Source organism: Equus asinus, chromosome 4, assembly GCF_041296235.1.
Source record: "Equus asinus isolate D_3611 breed Donkey chromosome 4, EquAss-T2T_v2, whole genome shotgun sequence".
Classification (NCBI taxonomy): domain Eukaryota; kingdom Metazoa; phylum Chordata; class Mammalia; order Perissodactyla; family Equidae; genus Equus; species Equus asinus.
In genome coordinates this window covers 83,766,182-83,783,811 of record NC_091793.1, presented here as the reverse complement: position 1 = coordinate 83,783,811, position 17,630 = coordinate 83,766,182, and the positions used below count along the sequence as shown (strand labels likewise).

Here is a 17,630-nt window from a genome sequence, read left to right as displayed (position 1 = left end):
AAAAACTGATGTGCAGGTAAAGGCATAAATTAGATTGGGGTTAGAGGTATATACAAAATACTATGGAAATGCAGGTTAGAGTAGGAAAGACTTTGCTGAAGTGAGGGGTTCTTTGAGAAGTCTGATGGATGTAGTGTAAGCTCTCCATGTGGGGCAATGTAGGAATGATTCTTCACATAAAGGGAACAGCATGTGCAAAAATATAATCAAGTCTTGAAACAGCGTGGGGTTCACACAGTTTTCCTATGACTTGAAGTCATATAGGAGGGAGATAATGACACTAGATAAACAAGGGCAAATTGGGGCCAGACTGTGACAGGCCTTGTATGCTCAGTAATTTGGAATTTATCCCTTAGGTCGCAGGGAGCCATTGATGGCATTTAGGTGATAGAGTGCTATTATTAGATTTGACAACAGCATGGAAAATGAAAGACCCTGGAAGGGCAACCAATTTAGAGTCTGTTAAAATATTTTAGGAGAAAATGCTTGAAATGATTATAGCTCTGGGAATGGGGATAAAGTGTTACATTCGATAGTTATTTAGCAGAATAAATAGGAGAGATCTGTAAGCTTAAAATAGCAGAAATATTGAGGATCAAGTTACAAATATTAAGTGAATGATTTATATTATTATCCACTTAGGGGAAAAGAGCTCACAGTTCTGATGACTTCCTAACTTCACATATATTTGTACATTTTTCAAAGAATTAAAAAATACCAAACTAAGGATAGCATAGAGATTCTTCTTGGAAAGCTTTGTTTTGATGAGAGGTATATTAATTTTAACAAAAGAGTCAACATAAAAGGAATTCTAAGGATGTGACTAAACACTCCCTATTGTTTCTTTCCCTACAACATTTCAGAACACCTGACAATTTACCTGGAAGAAAGATTGCAAATGAGTGAATCTCTCTCTGCCTACTTTCTCTTGAGATATAAAATATGTCCAATGAGAAACTTGGCAATTTCAGAGTGTTCTCTAGGCTGATATGTTCAGTTTTTAAATTTATATGTCTTTATACAAGAACACAGTGATTCTAAATAATAATATCCTTCTTGTAGGTCTGTATATTTGGGACAGATTCCTTACCACTCCCAAGTCACAAGCTTCTCAGAGAATTTTAGGCTTTGATTTTGGATAAGAAGTAAAATGCTGGAATACAGATCTTTAGATGAAAGAGTCTCCTCAGACTGGAGAAAGCGAACCCTTCTGATTTTAAAAGAGCTTAGGGAACCTAAGGATGAGGGTTAGTTGGGGTGAGATCTACTGCCACTCAGCTTTCTCACCCTGAAAAGGGTAGATGACTTCCCTGGGTCTCAGTTGCCTCATCTATAAAAATAAGGGTGTTGGAAGAAAAATGACTGAATTCCAGAACTAAAATTCTAAGCCTCCAGTTAGGTGAACCACACAACCCTTTCAGAATCTGTAGCAAATCTCAAAGTTTTGACTTCAGGTTCTTCTCCATTTTAAGAGTGAGAGAGATTGGAAATCTGTAATACACAAATGCTTCCTCACTCAGCCTTGATGAAAATCTCACATTGTCAATTCAATTCTCAGGTCTCCAAGTATTATCGCAAAAGTTATTAACTTCTGTTAAAGTTGAACCCTTGTGAACTGATCAATTCAGTAAGAGAGTTAACACACGTGCTTGAGCATTACATTGTAGTAGACGTTTTGCACATACCATTTCATTTAATTGTTTTTGGCTTTCAATGGAAATTTTCTTAGCCTACTACTGGGGTGCGAAGAACTGGAATCATCCTCTTATAAATTCATAGCTTTATTAGAAGCCTACTGTGTTCAAGAAACTGTGTTTGATGCAATACATGCTCTTTTAGTCAGCCCATCAGTAAACAACTATGCAGTAAGTGCCACTAAAGCCATTTTGCAGCAACAAAATAGGTTTAAAGAGGTTAAGTAATTTGTCCAAAGTCAAATAGGTAGAAACTGAGAAAATCAGAATTTGAATCCTGATGTCTTTCCAAAGCCTGCTTTCTTTCCATTCTCTACACCGCCTCCTTGTTTTTGAACAGATAATTGATGGAAGATTTGTTGCCTGATTGTTATAGGTTCTAATAGCAACAGTTACTGCATAAATGCACACTTAGACAAGTAAAGGTATATTCATATCTAAATTTCTTCAGATTGATTTAAATAGTGGACATAGATAAATCGCAAAAATATGAGAAACAAACAAAAACTTAAACCATCAGAACATAATTACTGTAAAAGAAAGCATCTATCTTGTTAAATGCAAATATGTTTTGTGTTTGTTTGTTTGGGGGAGTGAAGAGAGCAATAATGTTGCTTGAAATGTATAACCTGCGTTAGTGGGACAGTTTGATGTTACAGTTTGCTGTTTCCAAACGACTACATCTCCCGCCTGTGGGGAAACTTTTAAATCTTATTTGGAAATTCATGTCACAGAATTTTTGAAATTCGACCACAGTAAAAATCTTTTGTCATTAATTTTATGCATTCCAAAAAGTACAAGCTTCTCTGAATGGAATGTCTATAAAATAGGTTACAAGTATCTCCTGAGAAAAATTTCAGCAATCACTTTGCACATCTACCTTGACTTAGAGATTCCATTTTCCATTTAATGAAAAGAAAATTAAATACCAGAAAATTCTATTTAGGCCACAATTTCATTATGACTGCTTGTATTAAAGTACATAAATTCAGATGTAGTTTTTCTCATTTTCTGTTAGTTGTGCCATTGAACTTGAGATATCTTAGAGGCATAGTTAGTTTCTTGACAAAAAGACTGAAAATACTGTCTGAACAACGATAACAAAAGGTATATTTGACCTTGAGTGTTAAAATTTATTTGTTCTAGTAATTTTTTTCCAGAATATTCTTTGTATCATTGAATGATTTAACCTTGTGTTTAATCATTGGTCATGTACATATTTTATCCAGCACACTGGAAAAGATATACACTCGTAACTGCTAATTTTTCTGAGGAGTAACCATTGGCTGTGATTCTAAACTATAGTTTATCACTGAACAGTCTTTTATTTTATGGAACAATTGTTTAAAATTTCATGCAATTATGTTGACTACAGCTCTTCATTTGTTTCTGTACTCCTAGACCTGAAGATCCTCAGACTGAAGTGTCAATATTGTAGTCCAACTCTGTTGTTTGTTTATTGCTCTGTGAATCCAGGTTGTGTGATGACAAGGCAATTCTGTGTTTGGATTTAAAAATCCAAATCATAACCCATGCAGTAATTGTCTAATTAATGTTGGAAAAGAAATCCAGATCTCAGCATGCTACTGGTGAAATAGCATAAAATATATTTAAACGGTTTTGTGCTGAGGGGAAAAACACACTGAAAAAGACAAAGGGAGTATTTTGTGCTCGTCTATCCTAAAACTCAATAGCTGTTGTATTGAGTTTTTAGAAAATTTAAATATCCGCTGAAGGCCACCAAATAAAGGGAGGAAAGTTAATAACAACACCCTCCAATTTTACAATATTCTAGAGTGTTGCTTTCTCTCTTTCTTTTTTAAATTGAAGTAAAGTCTTTCTTTCTTGGTAAGATATTGCATTTTAGTACTTTTGAAAAAAAAATCCCTATCATTCACAGTCCATTACGAACAGTAGACTTCACAGGCTATTTTATGACAACGGTGTTGATGTGCTGCTGTTTACAATACAATAAAAGTTAATGGAAGGGAGCAAAATACAATTCAGTTACAATAGAAATGTTCCTGAACCAGTAAAATAAATTGAAATTAACTGTCATTTCTAAAGAGTCTTAGAATTTCAATGTCAATCATGTCTTTCAGTTTTATTTCTTGAATAGGATATGTTACATTAAATTTTGTATATGTTTAAATAGATTGTTATATTGCAAATGTCACATATGTTTCACATATGTTTTTAAATAGAAAAATTTTGTTTTTCCTTACTATGAGTTTTCACCCACTTTCAACAACCTTACCCATCCAAAATATGACACAGTAGGATATTGGGGATCAGTAGATTTGTCTTTGATTCAGGTTACCCTCTAATTTAGGCAAGTTGCTTTGCAGTGCTATAGTTCTGTGTCCTTATCCATCGAATAGGACTTCTAATCAATCATGATTTTCCAGCACTTCTTGAAAGAATTGGCAGAGGTTGGAACTGGGGCAGAGGAGGACTGTCCTATCAATTTCCTCCCTTACCCCTGCTTTTTCCTGGGACCACCTAGAATACATTTGAAAATGCTTGCAATATGTTACACTCTTCTCTGTTTTTATTCTAGAAGCATGTTTATAATTGTAGGAATGTGGGAAGACCAGACATAAATTCATGTGAATGGCTCTACCTGATGCCTATCCCAAAGGCAAAGTGCTTTTCAAAGGCTTCGGCTTTCTTTAGGACTCTCTGACAAGCACACTCCTAATGCTTATGTATGTGGATTATTGTAACTCTTATGTTTAGTTCTGATGGTCAGCTCTGAAAACACATCTCCAAGTGTCTGTGAAGGTTTTTATCACGAGCAGAAAGGCCCAGAAAGTTTCAAAGCAACAGGAATGTATCTTTACCAAGGGCATGAAGCAGTGTTGCTTTGCTTATTTCAGAGATTGGAGAGCTGTGTCATCATTGAGAGAAAATATTTATAGGCACAGTTTAGTTTTCAAAATTAATGTACTATAATTTTCCTGCTTTACAAACCCTCCCATTTATTAACAGGAATACTCTTTTTAGATGTTAAATATTAAAATGGTCATATTTGACCTTCTATTGTGAATAATTTAAAAATGTGTAGATGAGAAAGGGGAAAGGATTGAATTGCATCAAACTGAATATTCCTGATCTATATAGAGAGCACGTATTATTTGAGGTGACAAAGTGGAGAAGAGGAGGCAAGAAATACTAGAAAAGATTAAACAAATGATGCCTTCAACCTCTTGACAATGGCTTTAATCTAAAGAATGGCTCTATATAATTTCTATATTTTGCCATCGTACGTTACATTCATTTCAAAAAGTTATACATTTAATTGTCCCAATAAACTACTGCATTATGGAGGGACACATAACTGTTTTTGGGCATTTGATCAGTGTTAGTATTCAAAAGAGGCAGCCTCAAATAATAGACTCCCAGTAGCATCAGCTCATATCTGCTCTGTACTATGACCCATGCTGAATGGAAGAACTTTATTTTTCCTCCTCTTCAAGGTCTCGTTGATGGATAAACTTTTTGAAATATCATGGTATTTTTATGGGAAATAATAAATTTTGGACATTCTATCATAATATTTGAAAATGTTGGCTATCCTTAGCGTTCCTGCCATTTCTTAATGCTTTTATTCATTTTGAACAATGGATTTTGGATCCATTTGCCTGAAGTGTTTTTGAGTACTGAGACCATTAAGCAGAATTGTTACTAAAGAGTAGGCAGGAAAAATGTTCATGGAGGGAAATGTTCAATGCAACATTTTGTAGCCCGTTGTAGAGGGTTCTGAGTAAATAATTACTTTTAAAAAAAAGATTTTTCAAACAGTAACACTGACGGGTATACATAAGTACTGACAAAGAAGGAACATCCTGGGCCCTAAGGTTACATAAAGCACACTCTTTTTTGACAGGGCGTTTGTAACTAAAGCTACTGGCTCAGCAGTCATTCTCTGGAAATTAGTTTACTGTGGCCATTTTCCCACCCACCCACTCTTCTCCGTTGTTCTTGGTAAACTAGAAACCATTATCCACCCACCCACTGACCACAGTCATGAATCTTCTCCTTCCTTTGGCATCTTAAACCACTTTTTTCCATCGTCTACTTGTATGATCTGTTTACCAGCCTACACTCTCTTTGTAGCCTTTGTTTAATCTCACCTCATTTTGTCAATGGTAATTGTTTTTCTTTGTGTCATTTCTTCCTTTCTGTTTTTCATGCTCTACTCCTTTAATTCATGCCCTGCCTTCTCTACCTGTCTTGTTGTACATTATCCTTCTAGAAAGATATCAGGGAAAATTGTTAGTATCAGGGTCTCTCAGAAGAGAGGATTAGTGAGCATCCTGATCCTCCCTTCTGAAAACAGATGTTTTAGTCAGGCTAAATAGTTTGCACCATACTGCGTAGGGGATGGGTGTCATTGATGGCTCTTGATCAGGGAACAGATATGTGAGATGAAAGAAAAATATTGGAAATATTAACTGGAAGGCGTTCTAGTTATCCTGACTCAGTCTTTGTTAAAAGGCTGACTTCTACGGACTGTACCATCCGTGCTCTTTCACTTTCTTGCCTCAAATTGGGTTTAATCCATGGGAAGCATTGGCAGGAGGTTAGATGTGGACAAAGGAAGTAGTCAGAGTGTCTAATCATCCCCTTTTCCTCCCTACCCAATCATAGTGGTTTAGCAGTGGTTGAGTTCCTCTACCAAATGGCCACTGCTCTTCCTGGGTTGCTCTTTTCTCTTTTCTTCAGTTTTCACCAGGTTCTGGTAACAGACCTAAGAGAAAACAAGCCATCATTGGCCCTTTAGCCATGCCCACACCTCTGCAAATAATTAACAGAAAAATAATATGACCACTTGCAGATAAGACTGCCTTCTATCAGGTTCTTTTCAGTTATCATTTAAAACTGTGTTCTCTGTTTACAACAGGAAACTTGACTGATACAAAAGAGATTGGAAAAGGTTAATAACAATGAGAAAAGTTAGAATAGTGCTGCAATATTTCAGAGGTGAGCGAATGTGAAACTTTCCTTTGGGTAATGGCATCAAGAATAAGAAAAACGGGAGAGTCTTAAAATATATTAAAAAGAAAAAGAGAGGATTTAATGTTTTATATTATATGCTGGTTAATTTTAAAGTTGTAGAAGGTTAAGTTTCCCAACCTAGTCAGTCCTAGTTCGAGGGCTGGGTTGACCTTAATGGATCATTCAGGTATTTCCTTCCAAACGATACATAAATTCTTTATAACTAAAGAAAAAAACTCAATACTCAAATTACTCTGTAATCTGGATTCCTTCATAAAAGTAATTGCCAAATTTGGTGTTCCATTCTATGACCTTTGTTTTACTTTTGAAAATATTACTAAAGCCTTTATAGTAATTTTTAAATAATAAATTATAAGGATTGCTGCATATAATGTGATATTTTAAAATAACATTTAGATCCTTAAAGTACATCTGAGAGGAGAAAGAAGGAGAAAATTGAGCATCAATAGTGAAATTTCTCTTTAAGTACTAGCCCAATGGGCAATGTCATGTTGAATCTGCCATTATCCAATGTTATATCCTACCCAAAACACCAACCATGAGATTTTAACTCAATGAAAGATGAGTACTATGTTATTGGTGCATTTTGTTCTTAAGTCAAAAACTAGATTAATCTTCAATATAAAATTAGAATGGTATTACCCAGGAATATACTTGTTTAGCATGATAAATACTATCTAAAAAATGAATAATCAAGGGCATTGTAATGGAGTATCTCTAGCTGTGAGGCAACAGTTAAGCCAAAATCTTATTCTGGATTTCCACCTTTTCTGTTTACCATAATTACTAGGAACCTTAGCAGGATAGCATCCGACTTCACTAAAAGGGAAAAACTCCACAAAGGAGTATTCCTTTGCTTTTATTTTTTGCAAAATATCAACTCCTTTCTTCTGATAGATACAGTCTATGAAAGAAAAATTAGGAGCCTAGGGCTTGAGTGGAATGCTGGAAACAGTACAATAGATAATGCTGTTACACAGACTAGAGACCTATCTACAGGAAACAGCTTTAAAATAGGTTTTAAATGTATAATGAGTACCTGTTAAACTGCAGCCCACATGACAGGCCTGTTTTTTTCTGTCTTTTTTTGTGTTTCTACTGAATACCTACAAATGAGATTCCTTAAATTTATTTTTCACATTGCTCTTTTAAGTAAGCGAAGGCAGTCTTATGTACAAGTGGTCACATGGTTTTTCCCTTATAAAGGATAGCTATTATCATTTAGAGAAAACATTTACTATTGTTTCCATAAACTCAACAGCATCTCCATATTTAGTAAGAGTTTGTTAAATGTTCCTCTCATACCATCATATTCTTATTGCTGTTTATATATATATATATAATATATATATTATATATTATATATTTATATAGTATATATGTACTATATATTATATATTATGTAATTATGTTATAACTAATAATTATTATTATACTTATGTAATATATAATAATATATTATGATATATATTTTTAAATAGATCTTTATATATCTGTAATTATATATAACATATATTATGGATATGTAAACACATACCTAATACATGCATGCATGTGTATATATGTATACTTATATATCTGTAAGGTAGAAATAAGTAAATAAAGAGACAACAAATAATGAACAATCTTCTTTTTCTTATTCTGAATCAGGAAAGTTTCTTGTACCAAATATATGATGCTTTGACTGGGAACATCTTGTTTATTCTCAATGCGAGTTGAACTCTTCAAATGTTGATGGCACAACAAACACAGCATTCATTTATTTATACTTATCATTTAGCAGTTAATATATAGCATTTTTTTCACAGAATCTTAAGTAGATAGTCAAATAACTCTTGTGAAGAGATTTAGGTCCTAAAGAGGAAATGAGGCATACTGCCAAGTTATGAGCTGAACCCCTAAAAAGGCAATATGTAAAGATTTCGTTTGTTTGTTTTGCTTTCTTTTGTTTGGTGTGATGTTCAACATTGGCTGTGGTATTCAGAGAACTTGTCAACATCTCTTAGAGAGTAGTTTTTTGGAGCCAGTATAGTGTTAGATGTGTGCAACTAAAATTTCTCCTGTTAACTCAAGATGGTATTTTTACTTAGTTTGTTTGGTTTTTCAAGAAGGAATACTCTAGTGGTTGTGTTTGATTCTGTTTGAGAAATAAACATGTTTGTCGAATGAGAAGGCCTGGAGTGGGCTTATAAAGCTATTGGTGATAGTCCTGTTCTTTATTGCCAATATCAAACAAGGAATTGAATGAAACAGACGGTCATTTTGGGCAAATGAACTAATTTTCTTCACTTTGACCTGACATTTCTGCATGCTCTGTACATTCAGCCATGTGCCATCCTTCTTCTGAAATAAGTGTTCATCTCTCTGATCTCCATATGTTTATCTTTTCTGCTAACATAGGGTTTCTCACAGGTGATTCACTACAAGCTTAGATGTAGCAAATTTGTCCAGTACTTAAATTGCCCCAGGTCCGAAAGTCATAAACAGTGTAATTGCTATCAATTAATTAAATAACCTGACTTTCACATGGAGCTTATGAAATTAGTCCCATTGCTTTATATACTCGTATTAGTTTTCTAGGGCTTCCATAACAAAGCACCACAAACTAGGAGGTTTAATCAACAGAAATTTATTTTCTCACAGTTCTGGAGGCTAGAAGTCCAAGAACAAGGTGTTGGCAGGTTTGGTTTCTCCTGAGGCCTCTTCCGTTGGCTTTGTAGGTGGCTGTCTTCTTGATGTGTCCTCATGTGACTCTTTCCTGTATGTGCACACCCTTGGTGTCTCTCTTTCTCATAAGGACACCAGTCCTATTGGATTAGGGCGCCAGTCTTTTGACCTCATTTAACCTTAGTTACCTCTTTAAAGGACCTGTCTCCAAATACAGTCATACCGGGGGCTAGGGCTTCAACATGAATTTTGGAGGAATAGAATTCAATCCATAAAGAGAGTGCTAGAAGGTAAAGTGGCAAAGAACTATGGACCCAGAGAATCTGATTTAGATTCAAATACCAGTATCTTCATTTACTAGTTTTTTTGCTCCCTTCTTTGGCCACGTTTTGCAGATCTTAGCTTTCTCATCTGCAAAGTGAGGTTTACTATCACACAATAGAGTTGTGGTTATGAAATGAAGTAAGGTGTACAAAGTGGAGATCCTACTGCAGGGATTCTGAGCCTCAGAACTTTTGATTCTTGGGCCTGATAATTCTTTGTTGTGGGGCCAGAATTGCCCCCCCAACCCGTTGAGAACCACTGGCCTAGTTCCTTGCACTGAAGTGCTTAATAAGTGTCAGCTGTAGTTACTTATTGACTAGCTAAAAAGACTATTCTACTTTTGAGATGCTAATAGGCAAATTCTTACAAGAACTTCACTAGAAGTTAATTGAATCTCTGGTGGACTGAGTTTTTTTAAGTGATTAATTTTTTGAGTCTGTATTTAATGGTGTAGTTACTTCTTTGCATCTAAGGAAGTCTGAATTGAATGTTTCTGATGCCATCAACTTTTTCTGAAAAATTTTTATTTTATTTTGAAAATTTCCAAACGTGCGCATATGTTAAAAGATTGTTATAATGATCACTCATAAGTACAATTCATCCAATTGTTAACATTTTGCCACATTTGTTTTACCTTTCTGGAATGAATTTATACAGCCAAAGGGAAGAAAGGGAATAGTTTGTACAAACAGCTCAGACACAATTCATTCTGGTAAAGTGTCCTTTTCATCTTTCTATCCAATTCCACTTATCATTTTAGTGATGGGCTCCATCTCTACAGACGTACACAGATAATTCAGTTGTGAGTACTTGTATCAAAAGAGTGCACATCTGGATTTTTCTTGATTTTTGCATCCTTCGTATGCATAGTAACTGTTTGGAGATGGATTTCTGGCTAGACGGTACCTTAATAGTAGTCAACTGCTTAAAGGGTCACCTATTTGGAAGAGTCTCATTTTATTTCTCTTATTTCTGTTTTCTCTGAGTCATAGTGAATTCTCTGGTCACATTTGACTCTTTTGAATAAAAATAACAATCAACAGATATAAAATTTCTGCTTCTAGTTTACAATATAAATTTACCCAGCATTTTATTTATTTATTTATTTATTTATTTATTTACTTGAGGAAGATTAGCCCTGAGCTCACATCCATGCCCATCTTCCTCTGCTTTATATTCTGGATGCCTACCACAGCATGGCTTGACAAGAAGTGCCATGTCTGCACCTGGGATTCGAACTGGCGAACCCCGGGCCGCTGAAGCAGAATGTGCGCATCTAACTGCTACACTACCCAGCCGGCCCCATACCCAGAATTTTAAAAATAAGGCTGTAAACTTCCCTAGTAAGAGTGAATCATATTTGAAATTTTGGTAGTTTTCCGGTTATACTAAATGAGGAATATGCCAAACAATTCTCAGTCATTAAAATCTAATTTATAAAAGAGTACATATTGCTGGACTTACAGTACCTTTTTTTCATTAATGAACATTTTCTCAAAATTTCTAAAAGTAGATCAGAAAATTAAAACTGAGAAATAGGCCAGAATGTTTGCACAAATTAGGGAATTTCCATTTTCTTTACTGCTTTTAAAAAAAAAAATTGAAGAAAACTCTAGACGGTTTAAAATTATTTGATCCCAAACAACCAAACAAATTTAGTGTGTCTTCTTGATAGGACCCTGGAATCTCTTGAATGAAAAATTCACATTTGTGATGCTCAATCTATTATTTGCATTTAAACCCAGTCTTATAATGAAGGTATAATTATAAAACAATTTTAATTTGCAACTAAACAGTTTGATGACTGTTAAATCTGCATAATACATTGTTATCTGTCACACTTATTTTCCTTCATCCCTATCCCAGCTAAAATACTCATAAAATCTCAGTGACTAAAATGGTTTATAGTAGTCTTGCAGTCACTCTATCTCCAGGTAGATAGATATTTCATCCTGAATATTTAATTTAATTAATTTAAAAGAGGGAGAAAGCAGTACAATGACCTGTAGATTTAAGGATTTAAGTTAGGAACAACTGGATGGAATATATATATATATATATATATAACTTTTAAAATGTTGGATGTTATTTGTTTCTGGTAAAGCATCCATTACTCGTGAAAAGGATTGCATTCATTTTCTTCCCAGTGGTTGAACCAAGCTAAATCTGAGCAAAGCAAACTCCTGCGCCAGATTCTGCATTCTCTTAACTGGTAATAAAGAACTTTGCTGGCCTGACAGGTTGTCACAACAATTATTCACATGAGGTTCTGTAGCAGTTGTATCTGTCAGCCCATGTAGTATTGAATATTTTAACTGGCAGTCTTCCAAGACTGAACATTAATCTTACCATCTCCTATTACAGTCCCTAATCAAGACATTCCAGGGGTGATTGCACTAACATTGTTTGAAGACTACATCTACTGGACTGATGGGAAAACCAAGTCACTCAGCCGTGCCCATAAAACCTCGGGAGCAGACAGACTCTCACTGATTAACTCATGGCATGCCATCACAGATATCCAGGTGTATCATTCTTATAGACAACCTGATGGTAATTATTCTTTCCATGATTTCCATAAATGCATCAACATCTTTTAGTAACATTCCATTTTTGTTTCCTCCAAGGTTAAGTGTAATTTTATGTTTGAGAAAGATTACCAGATTTCATTATTTAGCATAATTGTATGGAATGAATTGAGTTGATATCAAGTATTGCTATTAAGGGATATGATTACAAGTTCAATAATAGTACAAAGAATTGTTGGTTTGTTGAAATCATGTTAAGCTGAAATGATAATAAAACATAGTTGGAGAAGTGGAGACTGCATTCTTGAGATTATTTACAAAATAGTTTAGGAGCCTTAGTTTCTGGAATACTGGATGAAAGGAATTATATTTAAGTAGCTCTAGGACTCTAAAAATGAAGACTATATCAAGTTTACTTAAGCATATGTCTATTAGGAATTCTATCAGGCCCTATGGAAGAAATCTTTGATTATTTTGCCTAAAACACATATTTGGTGTAGAAAACAAAGCCATTGCATTCTTAGTTGTAGATCATTGTTTTATTTTACATTTATATTTCTAAACATATGTATGTCTTTATCCAAATGCTTCTAGTCTATTTTTATGATAGACAATTTTTTCTACAAAGTGCTTGTTTTTATGGAACCACATCTTTAAAATTATTTAATATTAAAATAAATGCCATTGGACAATAAGTAGAATTTGTAGCAAAAGAATATTATGTTTATAATATTGGTGAGTTCTTGATAACAAAGCTGTATTCAAATACAAGTTATGAAGCTTAAATGTCCCATCGGTAATCCTATATTATATTATTGGGCTTGATTATCCTGTTTTGTTGTTATTTCTTTCTCATCTGTAGTCTCCAAACATCTCTGCATGATAAACAATGGAGGCTGCAGTCATCTGTGCCTTTTAGCCCCTGGAAAGACTCACACCTGCGCGTGTCCCACCAACTTCTATCTCGCAGCTGATAACAGGACGTGCCTATCCAACTGCACAGCCAGTCAGGTGAGTAGAGGTCTAGCAATCATTCTACGGGATGTATGGGTGATAAAAGTTTTGCCTGAGTTTTGTTTGTTTACTTAAGCCATCTTTGAAACATCAATTTTTTTGTTCGGCATTATATTCGATAATTGTTCCATACGTTGTAGATAGGGTCACAGAGTAAGGGAAAAGCAGTTAGGTGAATATTGTTCAAATGGGAACTTAGGAATTAGGAAGCATAAATAGAGGTGAAAAGCAAAACAAAAACATAAATGAAACCCATTATTGCACAGATCCACACAGAATGATGGTGCAAATCATGAGTGCGCATAGCAGAATCCTCAAAGGAGGTTTGACATATTACAAGATGACAAGGTGATTGAGGCATAGGGTTGAGGCTAAGATATTGGGCTAAGATTAAGGCAGTTTAAACAAACAAAGAAAAAATCTTCCTAGATAATTTGCTCTGTATCACCATCTCCACCTCTCTCTCATTTCTCAGAGCAAGTGATATGGAAAAGATGAATTGGGTGGAAAGTGATTTTCTAGATATGAAAAGTTGTGTGATCTAAACAACTCCCTCTGAAACCTGTTTTTCTTCAAAATGTAATTATTTTTAGTAAAGATAGCCAAGAAATTAAATTTTCTACTTAATGGAAAAGCTAATACTACCTCAACATGCCTCTCAAGTTGTGAGTAGGAGTATCATATATTAAAGCATTGTACAAATGCAAAAGATTGGACCTCTTCCAGAGAGGCAGTATGTGTAATGTTCAAGGACACAGACTCTGAAGCCAGACGGAGTGTGGCCATAACCCTAACTCTGCTTTAAATTGGCAGGATTACCTTGGGTTTGTTACTTAACTTCTTAGAGCCTCAGTTTTCTCATTTTTTAAACGGGGATGATAATATTCCAAGTCATTGTTATGAAGATTACATGAGAAAAGTTCCTACTGCATACTAAGTGTTGTTATTACCCTTGCAACTAGAATATACTTGAGTACGTGTGCAATTAGTGTGAGCTGCCATCAGGAGGTTCTGATGTCCAGTTGAAAGCACAGGTCACTATCTCTGCTTTCTTTACAAAGTGTGTTGTTTTAATTGTAATCCCCTAAGTGTTTGGGTAAACAAACTACATTATTTTTAGAGAACTGGAATGTAAGTCACTATGAGAGATACAGTCAGCTACCTAATTATTCCTAGGGGTAAAATTTAAAGGAGAAATCACATCTTTTAAAAAACATTTTAAAAAATAATTCCTCTTAGTGCTATTTAGTTTAGACGGATTTTCAGCTTAATCTCCAGGTTCCTCTGATATAACCTCTGATGCTTACTCTAGAGCGGTCCGTGAGTCACTCTGTTGAGGCCATAGGTGACAGTAGAGAGTCAATGCCTGCCTAAGCCACTACAGTGTGATGAGGCTCAATAGCCGACTGGAAATAAAGTGAAGCCGAAAGGTGCTAGAAATACAGATGAACATCTCAAACAGCAAGACATAGATAGTAAAACATCAGCTGTATTGTAGTCACAAAAGGAATAAAACATTTTAGGTTATTATATAGGAAAACCTATAATTATGTTTATTCAATGCCAAAAAATCCAATAAATTAAATGAAAAATGAAAATAAACTAGAAAAGTATTTTTCATATAATTAAATTATTTCTCAATTTGCTATCAACGATGACACCACTAAAATATTTACAATTTTCAAATACCTCCAATATGTTTTGCACAAATTTTTTAAATATTCAACAATAGTGAGACAGAACAGAAAAATCAAATTCTGGGTCAGATGTCTTTGTTTGCAGTAATATTTCCTAAAAAAAGAACTATCACTTGATTTGTTTCATCTTTAAGAAAAAAGTTAATGAAGAATAGCTAACAGTCCGTTAGTGGTTGTCTCTGTAAGTCTTATGGTTTATGCAGCCTTTTTACCTCTGATTCTTTTCTGATGTAATGGGAGGAAAAAACTATCTACTGCACACATCTTGGAGAAAAGTCAGTTCATAGAAACACAATTTTTGGTGAGGTAGAAATTGAAAGAGAGGAAATAATCTAGGTATTTCAGAATCATACCATAAAGAATTCTGAGGAAAATTGTTGCATTTTTAATTCATCTTACTAAGTGATTTTGATTTGTTATCATCTAATGATTGCAACCAATGATATATCCCCCCCCAAAGTATTGATTTTTAGAAAAATAAAATAGGCAAATCAATAAGAATTCTATTAGGACTGAAAATGAACATATGAAAATCTATATAAAAATCAAAATTAAATCTAATTCTTGTAGCACTAATCACTTCGAATATTAAATTTAAATAAATGTAATTAGGAAATAAAAAGTAATTTAAAAAATGGCTTTATTTATCGTTTAAGTGGATACTTTTCACTGTAGTGAGATTTGCATTTTATCCTTGTGACCATTTTAGTAGACATGTATTTGGTATTTTCTTTATAGCTTCTACTTGTGGGTGATAATTGCAGTCTGCAATTTATTTTGTGAAGATATTAGTCTTGGAGAACATTTACCATGAAGAATGTTTTATGTTTATATTTAGCATTAATTTTTTTAAAAAGTCACTATATATAAATATGAAAAAATGGAGCTCCGACACAAAATAGAAGAGATTTTTCTCTGAGGGTAATGAATAAAATCTTGATTAACATAAAAAGTAACATAGCAAATATATTTTACCCTAGCTTTCTCTTAACTCAAAACCCTTTTATGTTCTTATTAAAAATGAAATGGCAAGCAAAATCATCATATCATATGTAATTCCAATGGTTGGTGTTTATTTAAATCAGAACTATTTAGTGAATTTAAAAATGTATATGTTAGGTATTTTTCAAATGTTGATTGGGAAGACTTTGAATATACTCAGGAGACCTGAAATCCTCTGACTAATATACTTTGATATACTGTAATGACTTGGAAATGTTTAATGTTCAGGGCAATTGCTTCCAGAGTTAGCCTTATATCCCCAGACAGTCACTATCTATAAATGTAATATTTTTCCTCTGGCAATTTGTGAAAACCACAACAGACATAACCACAGGCTAAGCAAATATGGGAAAATCAGTCAACAGCCAGATCTTCTCTTGGATTCACAGTGCTCTGTTCCCTCCCATATTGCCACTGGGGGAAAAAAATCTACTCTCTTATTTAAAAAATATGTAATTGTACCCTGAATCAAATCCGTGATATCCAGACGGGTTTAGCAAAGGCTAGCACCAAATTCTCTCTTACTTGAAAAAAGGAACAGTATTTTAAATGAACAAAGTTTTAGCTTGCTAATCTATTTTTATTAGAGGAAATTGAACCTAGGCTATATTTTTCTATATTACAAATCTGTCTGGCATGCAACATAAGATAAATGCCACCTTGATCTTTCTTTCAATCACTCGTGTAGGAATTGCAAAAGAAACGTTTCAAAAGGGAAGTAATGAATTTTAGAAAATTATCCATTTTCAATTCCAGATGAATGTTGTAATATATACTTTTCATTGCATTTCTATTAAAATAAAGAAGAAAAAAATTTGATAGTGCTAGAAGAAATTTACTAAACTTTATCTATTACTTAGTTTTAATAGTTTAAAGTGAATCTTTTAATGGCAAATGTTTCAGATACACGTGCTCTCTGTATGGAAAGTAGGATTCTCTTTAGTTTCTTCTCTTTTATGAAGGTAAGCTTAGAACTGAATGTTCTGAAGAAAGGGATTAGTTTTTGGTTTGAGAGCACTAAGGAATAAATTGAGCTTTCTTGGGCTAGTAGTGAAGTTAGCAAGAACAATAATTCAGTGCTCTGGCTCAGGGGATGAAATTTGAGCTCAGATCACCTTCCTTAATAAAAATAACGTGCAATAATAACTTCCTGAAAATTTTCTTCAGCAGCCAGTCACCTGTGTGCTAAATAGCCTATAAGTAAATATTGCCATACAACATTTTCAACTAACTTCTCTGTTGTTCATCCTTACCTTGATGCTTCATTTTAAAAGAGAAGAGTTAAAAAATTTCTCTTCCGGGTGGCCAGCCAGGTGGCGCAGCAGTGAAGTGAGCACGTTTAGCTTCTCGGTGGCCTGGGATTCACTGGCCTGGATCCCGGGTGTGGACATGGCATCACTTGGCATGCCATACTGTGGTAGGCGTCCCACATATAAAGTAGAGGAAGATGGGCATGGATGTTAGCTCAGGACCAGGCTTTCTCAGCAAAAAGAGGAAGATTGGCTGTAGTTAGCTCAGGGTTAATCTTCCTTAAAAAAATTCTCTTCCTATACATAATACAGTTATTATTTTTCTTATTACTGTTTCTTTAACTATTTTAAATGGAAAGGACAATAGACCAAATAAAACACAATAATAAATAATAAATAGTTTTTTGGATAATCTTGAGAACAAGTTTTATT

At 34.2% G+C, this 17,630-nt stretch overlaps 1 protein-coding gene across 5 annotated transcripts in view; it reads left to right on the top strand.

Annotated features, from left to right (window-relative positions):
• The window catches only part of LRP1B (LDL receptor related protein 1B), a 1,812,874-nt gene that overhangs the window by 1,590,445 nt on the left and 204,799 nt on the right, over positions 1-17,630 (top strand). For all 5 annotated transcript variants that reach the window (XM_044768977.2, XM_070507612.1, XM_070507613.1 and 2 more), the window contains exons 61-62: positions 12,072-12,260; positions 13,098-13,246. In XM_044768977.2, the coding sequence (XP_044624912.2) occupies positions 12,072-12,260; positions 13,098-13,246 (338 nt within the window). The remainder of the gene's footprint in view (positions 1-12,071; positions 12,261-13,097; positions 13,247-17,630) is intronic.